This window comes from Geotrypetes seraphini, chromosome 7 (assembly GCF_902459505.1).
Source record: "Geotrypetes seraphini chromosome 7, aGeoSer1.1, whole genome shotgun sequence".
Taxonomy (NCBI): domain Eukaryota; kingdom Metazoa; phylum Chordata; class Amphibia; order Gymnophiona; family Dermophiidae; genus Geotrypetes; species Geotrypetes seraphini.
In genome coordinates this window covers 196358967-196373287 of record NC_047090.1, presented here as the reverse complement: position 1 = coordinate 196373287, position 14321 = coordinate 196358967, and the positions used below count along the sequence as shown (strand labels likewise).

The 14321-nt window shown below is 43.3% G+C and overlaps 1 protein-coding gene across 4 annotated transcripts in view; it reads right to left on the bottom strand.

Annotated features, from left to right (window-relative positions):
- Positions 1 to 5193: 5193 nt before the first annotated feature.
- ALDH6A1 (aldehyde dehydrogenase 6 family member A1) overlaps positions 5194 to 14321 on the bottom strand; it is a 172552-nt gene continuing 163424 nt past the window's right edge. For 3 of the 4 annotated variants that reach the window (XM_033951060.1, XM_033951056.1, XM_033951057.1), the window contains exons 11-12: positions 10845 to 10943; positions 5194 to 6174 (exon numbers count right to left, since the gene is read on the bottom strand). In XM_033951060.1, coding sequence (XP_033806951.1) covers positions 6070 to 6174; positions 10845 to 10943 — 204 coding nt within the window. In that variant the 3' untranslated portion in view covers positions 5194 to 6069. The remainder of the gene's footprint in view (positions 6175 to 10844; positions 10944 to 14321) is intronic. The other variant, XM_033951058.1, reaches the window with a different exon arrangement.

Genomic DNA, 14321 nt, shown 5'->3' with positions numbered 1-14321 from the left:
ATTCCTTATGTGCAGGTGAGTGTTGTCGTGAAGAATGATTGGCTTAGCCAAAAGCAAAACTTCCAGCCTAAAATTCCGCACTCTCCTCATGCAATGGAAACAAACCATGCTCACAGATGGCCTTTTCCCACAAGACCTCTTCAAAATCATCGTCACCCCGATCTTAAAAGACCCAAAAGGAGCAACAGATCAACTATCCAACTACAGACCCATAGCCTCAATTCCACTGTATGTCAAGCTAATAGAAGGCCTCGTAGCTAAACTCCTCACCAACCACCTAGAAAACCACAATTTGCTCCACCCTACACAGTCTGGATTCAGAACCAACTTCAGCACTGAGACACTACTAGGATCACTTCTGGACACAGCTAGACAAATCAGCACAGGCAAAAAAATGCTGATTATTCAACTAGATCTCACCACAGCATTTGACCTGGTAGACCACGACATCCTGCTACAAATACTAGATACAATAGGAATCACAGGCAAAGTACACACATGGTTTCAAGGATTCCTACAATCCAGGACCTACAGAGTAAAGACAAGCAAAGAAAAATCAGAACCATGGTCCAACCCCTGCAGCATACCCCAAGGATCGCCATTATCCCCAACACTCTTCAATCTCTACATTGCATCCCTCGGCACCTGCCTAGACAAAATAGGTTTAATCTCCTATAGCTATGCAGATGACATCACCATTCTCCTTCCTTTTGATCAGCTAATGCCCACCATGACAGACACACTACACAGAACTCTAGAAACAGTGGCAACATGGATGAAAGACCACAAACTAAAACTGAGCCCAGACAAAACAAAATTCATACTTCTCAAAAAAAATAAAATAAAACTCCAACCATAACAAACCTAGTAATAAACTCAATCACATAATCCATTCAACCCACTTTAAAACTTCTGGGAATGAAGACAGACAGATGCTGCACTATGCAACCACAAATCAACAAAACAATTCAGAAATCATTCGCGGTCATGAGAAACCTAAGGCAAGTTTGAAAATTCTTTGACAAAAAACAATTCCAGCTCATGGCCCAGTCCCTAGTCCTAGGTCTCCTTGACTACTGCAACATCCTATATCTCCCCTGTCCTGCAACAATGATAAAATAACTACAAACAGTACAAAACACAGCCCTGAGACTAATCTATTCACTAAGAAAACACGACCACATCACCGAAGCATACCTTGACTCAACACTGGCTCCCAATTCAAGCAAGAATACTATTTAAATTCTACTCTCTATTATTTAAATCCATAAATGGTGACAGCCCTGCCTAATCCAAACTACCACAACCAGACACAGGAGAACCCAGACACCATTCACATACCCTCCAATCAGAGACATCAAACGGAAAAAACTGTACAATGGCCTACTAGCCACACAAGCAGCAAAACTAGACCACCAACTCTCCAATCTACTAATCACGACCTCAGACTACAAAACTTTCAGAAAAGAAATAAAAACCCTGCTATTCAAAAAATCCATGAAGACTAACACCATATGAAACATTTCAATCCTCTGAAGCAACCCGCTCTACTCTGTAACACCTCTGGACATGTCCAGAAATCCTCTTCTGTAATTCTGAAATCCTCTTCTGTAATCCACCTTGAACCACAAGGAAATGGCGGAATAAAAATCACTAATGTAATGTAATGTTTTGTGCATTTTTCTGCAAAAAATCATAATACATTGCTGTGACACTTCTTCCACATGGAACTTTGTCTGTGATGATGATACCTTCATGATCATAAGTAAATTTGTTTGACTTTTGATTGAGCTCGTCAAAATTTTTTTGGAGCTCTCCACTCATTGAAAAACTGAGCGAATACAGCTGGGATCAGACTCCACAGGTGACCCTTGCTCTACTCCTTTCATTTTTTTGACTATTAACTTTCTATATCCTTCTCTCATAATTCCCAGCCTCCTATTCCCTTTTATCTTTCATCTGCTCCCCATTATCCATCTTTACCCTCTGTACTCACTATCCTCCTTGCACTCATCTTCACAACCCTCCCATGGCCCCTTCCACATGGATCCATCGTTCTAGCATCTTCCTTCCTCCACCCTTGTAACTCCCTCTGTTTCACATCCCACACCACAAGGCTGATTTTCTCTCTCTTCCCCCTTCCTTCCATTCCCCTAAGGCTGTCTCTCATTCCCTCTATCCTTCTGTTCCCCCAAGCCCATCTCTCCCTCTTCCCTTCCTTTCCTCTGAATTCATCTCTCCTTCTTCTATCTTCCCTTGCTCAAGGTTTTGTACTCCCTTCCATTCCCAGGTCCATTCCTTCTTTCCCTCTGTCCTCCCAAGTCCATCCCTTCCACCCCTTCTGTCCTCCAAGTCCCCCTATACTAAATCTGGCATTTCTTCTTCCCTCCCTTTCACTACCCTCTCCAGAGTCCAACATCTCTCTCTCCCTCCATTCTATCACCCTTCTGATATCTTTCTTCCCTCGAGTCATCTCTCACTTGTATGCAACATTTTTCCTTCCCTTCCTCCTTTCTGCTCCCCCTCCCACTCCAACAATTCTCCCTACTTTCTATCCATGAATTCAACATTTCTTTCTGGCTCCTGAATGCTCTCTTTCCCTTCCTATGAATGCAACATCCTCCCCTCCTTTTAGCCCCCCAATCTGACATTTCTCCTTGTTTCGTCACGAGTCCAATATTTTGCCCTTTCTACCTCATACAAACTCTCTCCTAGATTTGTCATGGATGAATGGGTGTGTATGGGTGCTGAACTCTCTGTATTTATGTGGAAAAGGGAGGGGTGGGTTCAAATTTATGGTATATGAATATCCCATGACGAAAAACAAACAAGAAAATCCAATCTGCAGTGAGGGAGAAACAGCAGAATCAAAACCAAAGGAAACTGCAGACAAGCGTACAAGATGCAGGCTATGTTTATTATATCAACTAGTGTTTAAGCCTGTTATATTAACGGGTGCTAGAATATATGGCTGTCTGTCTTTCTTTATTTATGTCTCTCTCCCTGCTCCTGTCTCTCTCCCTCCTGCAATTTTTCTCTCTCTCTCCCTGGCACCCTGTCTGTCTTTCTGTCTCTCTCTGATCCCCTGTCTGTCTTTATTTCTGTCTCTCTCCCTAGCCTCCATTGTCTGTCTGTATTCTTTCTGTCTCTCCCCCCCCCACTTTCCTTTGCAGAAGCAGCAGTGATATTTCCCTTCCCCTCCAGATCCCTGTGAAGTAGTAGCAGCATTTTCTCCCACCCACCTCCCATTCCCTTCTCTTCCCCCTCCACCACTTTCCTTTGCAGAAGCACAGCGGTATTTCCCTTCCCCTCCAGGTCCCTGCTGAAGCAGTAGAAGCATTTTCCCCCACCCCCCATTCCCTTCTCTCCCCCCCAACCACTTTCCTTTGCAGAAGCAGCAGCGGTATTTTCCTTCCCCTCCAGGTCCCTGCTGAAGCAGTAGAAGCATTTTCCCCCACCCCCCATTCCCTTCTCTTACCGTGAGCTGCCTTGCTCCGTTCGGTCCCTCCCCCTTCCCTTCCCGCGGGCTGGCCTGCTGCGGCTGAAGGGTTTTTTTTCGGCGGCTCTTCTCACGATCCCCATGGTGGCTGATCCTCATGTTCAAAGCGGCCTGCTGAGGTTCGCGGCCGGCTGTAACGAACCTCGCAGGCCGCTCTCCAACTCGGTAGCATGTTCCCTCTGATGCGATCGCGGGAAGGGGGGGGGAGTCGGCGACGTGCAGGCCGCTGTGAACAGGAGCGGCAGCGGGACCATGAGCCCTCCTCCCGCCAGCGCCGCTCCTGTCGCCCGATGCACCTAACTGGCGCATACGCCTCAAGCCGCGGCCACGGACGGACACAGCACATATCAGGTCCCCACAGGAGATGAGCCGCTGCTGCTGATGGCCAAGGTAGGCTGAGAAGAAGGCTGGGGACTCACGCATGCGCACTCATGCGGCCACGGAACTACAGATCATGGAAGCACGCAAAAAGGAGTGCGCATGCGCGAGTTAGCCTTTTATTATATAGGATTGTAGCAAGTTCATACAGAGACCTCTGGTCAGCGATTACCTCCGATTTACACAGGCTTATGTTTATTTTTGTTTACGGTTTAATTTGATACCTTGTCAACTAGGGACCCCTGATGAAGGCATGTTAACCGAAACACAGACTGTGTTGGGTCCCTCAGTTTGTAAAAAGGTAGTAACATTAACCGCAATTAACAATTGATATAATAAACATAGCCTGCATCTTGTACGCTTGTCTGCAGTTCCACATGAATATCCCATGCCTAAGTCAACAATGTGATAAACAAATGTTCAAAGAATCTTTGTTCTCCTGTCTGGATGTTATTTGTTATGAAAATTTCCAGTAAAATTTTTTGGAACTCTCTCCTGGGTGTGATATTTTTCCCTCCTTCCCTTTCTATCCTCCAGTCCAACACTTCCTTCTCTGTCTCTTGCATGCTCTTTTTCTATTCTGGCTCCTCTCCTTGCCCCCTGATATATCTTTATTTGTGACCCATGACTGTGGCAGCCATTCAATATGCTGCCCTGCCACTGGCCCAAATGTCTTTACTCTGTGCCCCACCTCTGAGGAAACAAAGTTATGTTTCTATATTTGTCTATTTTTGGCTTTTGTTATTAGTTTTGATTATGATTAGATTAGGTAATCCACCTTGCTTAAAGGTAGAATATAAATATAAACTACAGTATATCAAAGGGGTCAGGCCGCTGTAGAAAGATGCCAGAGTTGGCAGCAGGTCAGCATATGTGAATGGCTGCAAACAAAGGTAGATTGGGGAATGGAAAGTGCAATGTTGGCCTGGGCAGGAGAGGGCTGAATAGGGAAAGGAATATAAGGTGAGATGTTGGCTTTGGTGGGAGGGGGCTGAAGCAAGAGCTGGACCCACAGGAGGAGGAAGATGCCACTCCTTAAAACATGCCACCTAGTCCTCTACCTCAGTTGACCTGTTGGCCACCCCTGTTGGCACTGTATATATCATGGTGCCTGTGCAGCATTAATTGACTAGCCTGCATGCTAAATGGAGGATAGTCTTTGTGCACACCTCTTGCGTTTACCTCACAAGCTCTGCACTTATCGCATATATGGTAAATGTAAAAATTTACACACTTTAAAATACAATACATTGAAGGTCCTTCTACTAAACTGATTTTATGAAGACAATAACACTTGAAAGCTCAGCACAGATGTATTCCGAGTCCAGTCAAATGTCTTGACTATAATTTATTTGTTGACCTTTATTGGTATGACAATTTGTACATTTGTTACAACAAAGGTTCCTACATCTGAATCTATAATAAGTTTAGAGCAGAGATACTGTGATTTACCAAAACTCAATCCTAGAGAAAGGAGAAATAAGATTTAGTAGCATCATCTTAAGGCATACCCAAAAATATTTTTTGTTTGAGTAAATCTTCATTGCCCAGATCATTAGATCATAGATTAGATCATTAGATCATATCATTAGATCATAGATTAGAACATTTATTCTCATATAGAGCAAAGGCGGCAAGATTTCCATTTGCAAGACACCCCCCCTCAGAGTAACAGTATTACCTATAGCACTCTTTCCCATCAGCACACAATTATCGGATGATGAAAGGGATTAGACTATTCCTAGCGCTGGGGTACAGGACTGAATTGACAATGTGGCCTGCGCAGCTTGTTACAAGCTGGATCCAGACAAGTATATTTCACATGGAGATCAAAAACTTGCTGCCCTGGAGCAATGGAGGGTGGTATGCTGAATAAGATACAAGAGCAGAATATGAAGGAGTGGAGGTGTTTCAATTCTCTAGTTCATTAAACTCCCTGCACAAATGATTCCTTGCTCTAATGGATAACGGAAGAGCCCATCAGACTACAAAATTACAGTCAAAGCCTAGAAACTCAAAGGCTCCTTTTGATAACATTCAGGGGCCTGCATGGTAATCATTTTCCCATAGAAACAACATAGAAAAACTCTTTAGTAGATCTAGTCTTTAGACTCTGATAAAAAACCACCAGGCCATGCTAGAAAGGGGATTATGAAGATCAGCTGGTATCAGTCTCATTCTATGTAATAAATCTAATGGCCCATAGTTGGCATCACAACGGCAGGGCTGGTCATTGTGGCATCTTCTTCATTCCACTGGGAAGTAATGGTTTTTAGCTGAGTGTAAAACTGCACACCCTAAGGGAAGAAAGCAGAAAAGACTGTCATCCTTTATCTTTTGGTATTATATTACCACACAACACCCACTAGCTCAAAAGAATTCGCTTTTAGTTCTCAAGGGATGCAAAGTCTAGGTTTTTAGGTTCTCTCTAATGAGTATCAAGATTAACTTTACAAATGGGGTTTTCAATAAATATTAAACTCCAGTATTATAAATCTAGTAGAAAAAAATGAAGCTCCTCAATTTCTTAAGGAACACTAATTATGTATTAAATATTATATAAACTCCACACACTTAATTACATGTATTTTCCAAATATACAATTGTTTAAACACAACCCTTGTGGAAACCCCCCTGTGTTCATAAAATGTCCACTCGTATTATGACTGATGACAGCCTTTACTTTCCATTTGTTTTCATTGTAGAATGAGAAACAATCTTTCCTCAAATCTTCACGATGCCAAATATGTTTTATAAATTTCTTTAAAATTTTCACTCATTACTTCTATTGATTTTCCTCTCACTGGTAAGAATCACGTCTCACTTGACACCAGACTGTGTTTCACTAGAAAGCATTTTCAGGCGCTAAGACTGAATCAGGAGCTCCACAGGGTTAACATTGTTACATTTAAAATATTTTATTGTATTTCAATTAATTTGAAAAGAAACAAAAAAATGGATGACCCAATATTCCACAGTGAAAACAATCCAAATGATAAAAACAGAAAACTGGATGATGATGTTCTAAAAAGATGATTTATTTATTCCTTCTTACAAAAACCACAAATAAATACAACTATAATAGTCCACATGTGTAATCCTTCTGGACCCTACACGCTCCGTGTTTTGGCGAACATGCCTTCCTCAGGGGTCCAGTTGGATGCTATGTTCTCAGAAAACAATTGTGGACTAAAAATAATGAATGACTCTTCAAAAGACTGAGTGCGAGCAGAGTGGTGCCAAAAAGGTCAATTGACTCTGTCTTTTGAAGAGTCGTTCATTGTTTTTAGTCCACAATTGTTTTCTGAGAACATAGCATCCAACTGGACCCCTGAGGAAGGTGTGGTCGCCGAAACACGGACTCTGTAGGGTCCGGAAGGACTGCTTCTCGCGGCATCATCGATTGCTTCGGGTGTGCACTCATGCTTGAAATTGAGGGTGGAAGTCTATCCTCTAGGCTCAGCGTTGTACTGAGCTTGGGTAAGACTGTCTCAGAGGGACCTGCCGTTCGGACAACGAATCTTTCAATGCAGGAAAGGGGAAGAGGAGAAGACTCCAAGGGGTAAGTCCTGGTTTTCCCCTTTCTCTTACCCATTTCGCCAATATGGTTCCGAGTAATTTTTTCGAGGAAACAAGAGTAAAGTTTGGAGCCCGTTTCAGTGTGACTCAGTCGGACGCCTTTTTAAATTTCTCTCAACATAAAATGTTCTTATTGTCATGGCTCAGTCCTTTGCTCGCTCGCTCGTATTGCCTGAAAAATTGCTATTTTATGGGCAAAATTCAAAATTTTAAAGATAACTACTAGGGGTCGGGAACCCTCTGGACCGCTAGGCCCCAGGCGGTGTGCGCGTTCCACTTGGAACTTTCCCAAATGAGGGTCCAGAGAAAGCGATTGAGGAATCCAGGTCTCCAAGAATGCTATAAGTTCAGCATCCACAATCCGCTCTGGGAGACCCACCAGGCGAAAATTGTTCCTCCAGGCCCCGTTTTCAAGATCATCCACTTTATGGGTAAGCAAAGCCAATTGCTTTTCCATCCGAGTACTGTTGGCTTACATCGGAAATGCATGATCTTCCAGGTCACTCACCCGATGTTGAGCACCATCAAGCTCAAGGTCCATACTATCCAACCGTTCATGCACTGTGTTAATTTTTTCAAAAAATTGCTGTAGCTTTTTATCAATCGCAGCTTCTAGAGCAGCTGTAACTTCTGATATTATTTCTGCTGTTCACATGGAACAGACCGACAGACTTGAAACGATAAAGAAAGCTGATGGGACTCGCGGACGGGAGCAGAGCCATTCAGCGTATGCTCTACTTCATGACATCAATGAAATTCCACTTGCCTAGAAATTAATAGGGGTAATTTGAAATTATTGAATATTTGTCTACTCTTTATTTAAATACACCTGGGCTACATCAGTCTTATCAAAGCTCTCTTTCTGGATCAGTTGTTTAGTGAGGGTAGGAGGCATCTCCCAGCATGAACGCACCTTCCCTTCCCCCATATACCTCTTTAACTCTTCATGGTGCGAGCAGTATCACCAAATGGCTGCCCAAGCCGGCCTCGGTTCTCCCTCTGATGTCACTTCTTGGTCCTGCAACTTCAGAGGGAGGGCTGAAGCCAGCATGAGAAGCAGGTTAGAGATGCTGCTCGCAACGATGAAGAGCCAAAGCGGTACAGGGGAGGAGGAGAGGCGCCAGAGCCCCCCCCCCCCCCAAGATTGCACCCAGGACACTACATAGCAACATAGTAAATGACGGCAGATAAGGACCTGAACGGTCCATCCAGTCTGCCCATAAGTTATACTCATTAAAAATACATGATTAGATTAACTTGTCTCTCTGATATTTCTGGGCCATAGACTGTAAAGTCTGGTATTGTCCTAGGTTCCAAATGATGAAGTCCAAGCTCACTCCAGCCTAACCAACCATCCCGTTGTTTGCAGGACATCTACCATAAAATCTGGTTAGTAACATCCTCCTGTTCCATATTAGTGGAGTTCACATTGATGCTCACCCAAGCCCATCCTACACCCAATCAACATATATGGAACACAGACCATGCCTTACATTCTTCACTTTCTAATTAGAGATCCTCTTATTTTTATCCCACACTTTTTCAAATTCCATCACTGTTTTCCTCTTCACCACTTCCCTCGGAAGGGCATTCCAGGCATCTACCACCCTCTCTGTGAAGAAGAATTTTCTAACATTGCTCCTTTTCTTCTCTGGAAAAGATTTGGTTCTATATTAATACCTTTCAAGTATTTAAATGTCTATCATATCTCCCTTGTCCCTCCCTCTCCTCCAGAGTAAACTTATTTAAGTCTTCCAGTCTCTTCTCATACTTCTTTTGGTTCAAACCTCTTACCATTTTTGTCGCCTTCCTCTGGACCGCTTCAAGTCTTTTTATATCCTTCGCCAGATACGACTTCCAAAACTGAACACAATATTCCAAGTGCAGCCTCACCAATAACCTATACAGGGGCATCAACACCTCCTTTCTTCTGCTGGTTACTCCTCTATACAACCTAGCATCCTTCTGGCTGCAGCCACCGCCTTATCACACTGTTTAGATGTCTTTAGATCCTCTGAAACAATCACCCCAAGGTTCCTCTCTCCATATATGCTTCCCAGCCTCTTTCCTCCCAGCACATACAGTTCCTTCGGATTTCTACCCCCCAAATGCATCACTGCACTTATTCGCATTGAATTTTAGTTGCCAGATGCTAGACCATTCTTCTAGCTTTTGCAGATCCTTTTTCATGTTTTCCACTCCCCTCGGGGTGTCCACTCTGTTACAAATCTTGGTATCATCTGCAAAAATGTTAACCTTACCTTCTAACCCTTCAGCAATGTCACTCACAAACATATTGAACAGAATCGGTCCCAGCACTGAGCCTTGAGGCACTCCACTACTACTACTACTATTAATTCTATAGCGCTACCAGATGTTTGCAGCATTGTACAGAGTCACAAAGAGTAAGAAAACAGTCACTGCTCTAAAGAGCTTACAATCTAAACAGGCAAGACAGACAAACAGGATGTCATGGATACAGTTAAGGGGAATGGTTAATCAGCTGGATGGATTGGAGGGCAGAGGAGTAGGGTTAAGGACTGAATGGTATATCAAAAAGGTGGGTTTTCAGTCTGCTTTTAAAGAAGGGAAGGGGCTTGACGGACATGACTCAACTGACCCTCCTCTGAGCGAATTCCATTTACCACTACCCTCTGGCATCCGTCAACCAGTTTCTGATCCACTTCACCACTTTGGGCCCTAACTTCAGCCCTTGGAGTTTGTTTAAGATCCTCATATGAGGAACCGTGTCAAAGGCTTTGCTCAAATCCAAGTAAATCACATTTAGTGCATGTCCTTGATCCAATTCTTTGGTCACCCAGTCAAAGAAGTCAATCAGATTCATTTGGCAGGATTTACCTTTAGTAAAACCCATGTTGCCTCAGATCTTGTAATCCATTAGATTCTAAGAATTTCACTATCCGTTCCTTCAGCAACATTTCCACTAACCCCCCCCCCCCCCCCAACTAACCCACTGATCAGGATATTCTAACTTTCAGTTTTCCAGCAAATTTGAAGATATTTAACTCCTAACAATCTGCTCCTGAACAACTGTCAGTTTTATCTCTTTTGTAAATGTTTATACCAGCACCTGAATTCCACCCTGCTTAAGCGCAGCTTTATCCTTCTGGACCAGACTCCACCATCCCCCAAATATTCCAAATAAATCTGAAGCTCTCCTTCCTGCATGCTCATTAAAGCATTGAGAGTCTGGAGCTCAGTATACCTCAGGTTTGAACAGGAAGCATATCAGAGAATGCTAGCCTGGATGTTCTGGATTTCAATTTCCCACTTAAAAACTTAAATTTGGCATCTGGAACCTTCCACCTCTCCTTTGAACAACTCTTTAAGTATGTAAAAATAGTCTACATGTATGTCTGTGATTTACCTGTTTGCCATAGAAGTTGGTGTCTCCCCTGAAGGAAGCACGTGATCCAGTAAAGGAGAACATGGGGAGGGGGACAGGAATTGGGACATTCACACCCACCTGTAATGAAACCAAAAAGAGCATCAGTCTACATCATTCCATAACACTGAACATAATCTCAGATGACAAAACCTCACATCAGAAGGAGAGAATGAAAAAAAATAGGTTATTGGGAACACAAAAATGTATCGGGCTCTTTTGGTTTATCTATATGTTGTTTTTAATTTATGCATGTTTTATTGTAAGCTGCTTAGTTTTATGAGGGGTATAAGTTTTCAAAAATAAAATGAAATAAAAAATATATCTTTTAAAAACATAGTAACATAGTAGATGACGGCAGATAAAAACCCGAATGGTCCATCCAGTCTGCCCAACCTGATTCAACCCAAAATTTTTTTTTTTAATTTAATTTAATTTTTTTAATTTTTCTTCTTAGCTACTTCTGGGCGAGAATCCAAAGCTCCACCCGGTACTGTGCTTGGGTTCCAACTGCCAAAATCTCTGTTAAGACTTACTCCAGCCCATCTACACCCTCCCAGCCATTGAAGCCCTCCCCTGCCCATCCTCCACCAAACGGCCATACACAGACACAGACCGTGCAAGTCTGCCCAGTAACTGACCTAGTTCAATATTTAATATTATTTTCTGATTCTAAATCTTCTGTGTTCATCCCACACTTCTTTGAACTCAGTCACAGTTTTACTCTCCACCACCTCTCTCGGGAGCGCATTCCAGGCATCCACTACCCTCTCCGTAAAGTAGAATTTCCTAACATTGCCCCTGAATCTACCACCCCTCAACCTCAAATTATGTCCTCTGGTTTTACCATTTTCCTTTCTCTGGAAAAGATTTTGTTCTACGTTAATACTCTTCAAGTATTTGAACGTCTGAATCATATCTCCCCTGTCTCTCCTTTCCTCTAGGGTATACATATTCAGGGCTTCCAGTCTCTCCTCATACGTCTTCTGGCGCAAGCCTCCTATCATTTTCGTCGCCCTCCTCTGGACCGCCTCAAGTCTTCTTACGTCTTTCACCAGATACGGTCTCCAAAACTGAACACAATACTCCAAGTGGGGCCTCAACAATGACCTGTACAGGGGCATCAACACCTTCTTCCTTCTACTGACCATGCCTCTCTTTATACAGCCCAGCATCCTTCTGGCAGCAGCCACTGTCTTGTCACACTGTTTTTTCGCCTTTAGATCTTCGGACACTATCACCCCAAGGTCCCTCTCCCCGTCCGTGCATATCAGCTTCTCTCCTCCCAGCTTATACGGTTCCTTCCTATTATTAATCCCCAAATGCATTACTCTGCATTAAATTTTAGTTGCCAGGCATTAGACCATTCCTCTAACTTTTGCAGATCCTTTTTCATATTTTCCACTCCCTCTTCGGTGTCTACTCTGTTACAAATCTTGGTATCATCTGCAAAAAGGCACACTTTTCCTTCTAACCCTTCAGCAATGTCACTCACATACATATTGAACAGGATTGGCCCCAGTACCGAACCCTGAGGGACTCCACTACTCACCTTTCCTTCCTTCGAGCGACTTCCATTAACCACCACCCTCTGGCGTCTGTCCGACAGCCAGTTTCTGACCCAGTTCACCATTTTGGGTCCTAACTTCAGCCCTTCAAGTTTGTTCAACAGCCTCCTATGAGGAACTGTATCAAAGGCTTTGCTGAAATCCAAGTAAATTACATCTAGCATATGTCCTCGATCCAGCTCTCTGGTCACCCAATCAAAAAATTCAATCAGGTTCGTTTGGCACGATTTACCTTTTGTAAAGCCATGATGCCTCGGATCCTGTAACCCATTAGATTCAAGGAAGTACACTATCCTTTCTTTCAGCAACACTTTCATTATTTTTCCAATAACTGAAGTGAGGCTCACCGGCCTGTAGTTTCCTGCTTCATCCCTGTGACCACTTTTATGAATAGGGACCACATCCGCTCTCCTCCAATCCCCAGGAATCACTCCCGTCTCCAGAGATTTGTTGAACAAGTCTTTAATAGAACTCGCCAGAACCTCTCTGAGCTCCCTTAGTATCCTGGGATGGATTCCGTCTGGTCCCATCGCTTTGTCCACCTTCAGTTTTTCAAGTTGCTCATAAACACCCTCCTCCGTGAACGGCGCAGAATCTACTCCATTATCTCGTGTAACTTTGCCAGACAATCTCGGTCCTTCTCCAGAGTTTTCTTCTGTGAACACAGAACAGAAGTATTTGTTTAGCACATTTGCTTTCTCCTCATCACTCTCCACATATTTGTTCCCAGCATCTTTTAGCCTAGCAATTCCATTTTTTATCTTCCTCCTTTCACTAATATATCTGAAAAAATTTTTATCTCCCTTTTTTACATTTTTAGCCATTTGTTCTTCCGCCTGTGCCTTCGCCAAACGTATCTCTCTCTTGGCTTCTTTCAGTTTCACCCTGTAGTCCTTTCTGCTCTCCTCTTCTTGGGTTTTTTTATATTTCATGAATGCCAACTCTTTCGCCTTTATTTTCTCAGCCACTAGGTTGGAGAACCATATCGGCTTCCTTTTTATCTTGTTTTTATTGATTTTCTTCACATAAAGGTCCGTAGCCATTTTTATCGCTCCTTTCAGCTTAGACCACTGTCTTTCCACTTCTCTTATGTCCTCCCATCCTAACAGCTCTTTCTTCAGGTACTTTCCCATTGCATTAAAGGGAAATCTAGGACTTTAAGTATCGTGCGGCCCCTCTCCACTTTAGCCGTTATATCAAACCAAACCGTTTGATGATCGCTACTTCCCAGGTGAGCACTCACTCGAACATTAGAGATACTCTCTCCATTTGTGAGGACCAGATCCAATATCGCTTTTTCCCTTGTGGGTTCCGTCACCATTTGTCTGAGCAGAGCCTCTTGAAAGGCATCCACTATCTCCCTACTTCTTTCCGATTCCGCAGACGGAACATTCCAGTCCGCATACGGCAGGTTGAAATCTCCCAACAGCAGAACCTCCTCTTTCCTTCCAAACTTTTGGATATCCACAATCAGATCCTTATCAATTTGCTGCGATTGAGTCGGAGGTCTATAGACTACACCCACGTTGATAGAAGTTCCATCTTCTCTTTTCAGAGCAATCCATATCGCTTCTTCCTCTCCCCAGGTCCCTTGCATTTCGGTCGCTTGGATATTGATCTTTACATAGAGAGCTACTCCTCCACCTTTATGACCATCTCTGTCCTTCCTAAAAAGATTATATCCCGGTATGTTCGCATCCCATCCATGTGATTCACTGAACCATGTCTCTGTGATAGCAACAATATCTAGATCTGCCTCTAACATCAGGGCTTGCAGATCATGAACTTTGTTGCTTAGACTGCGAGCATTTGTGGTCATCGCTTTCCAGCTATTTTTCAGCGATAATCTCCTTTTTCGTATGGATTTTTGTGTCGTTTCACTTTCCGTTGC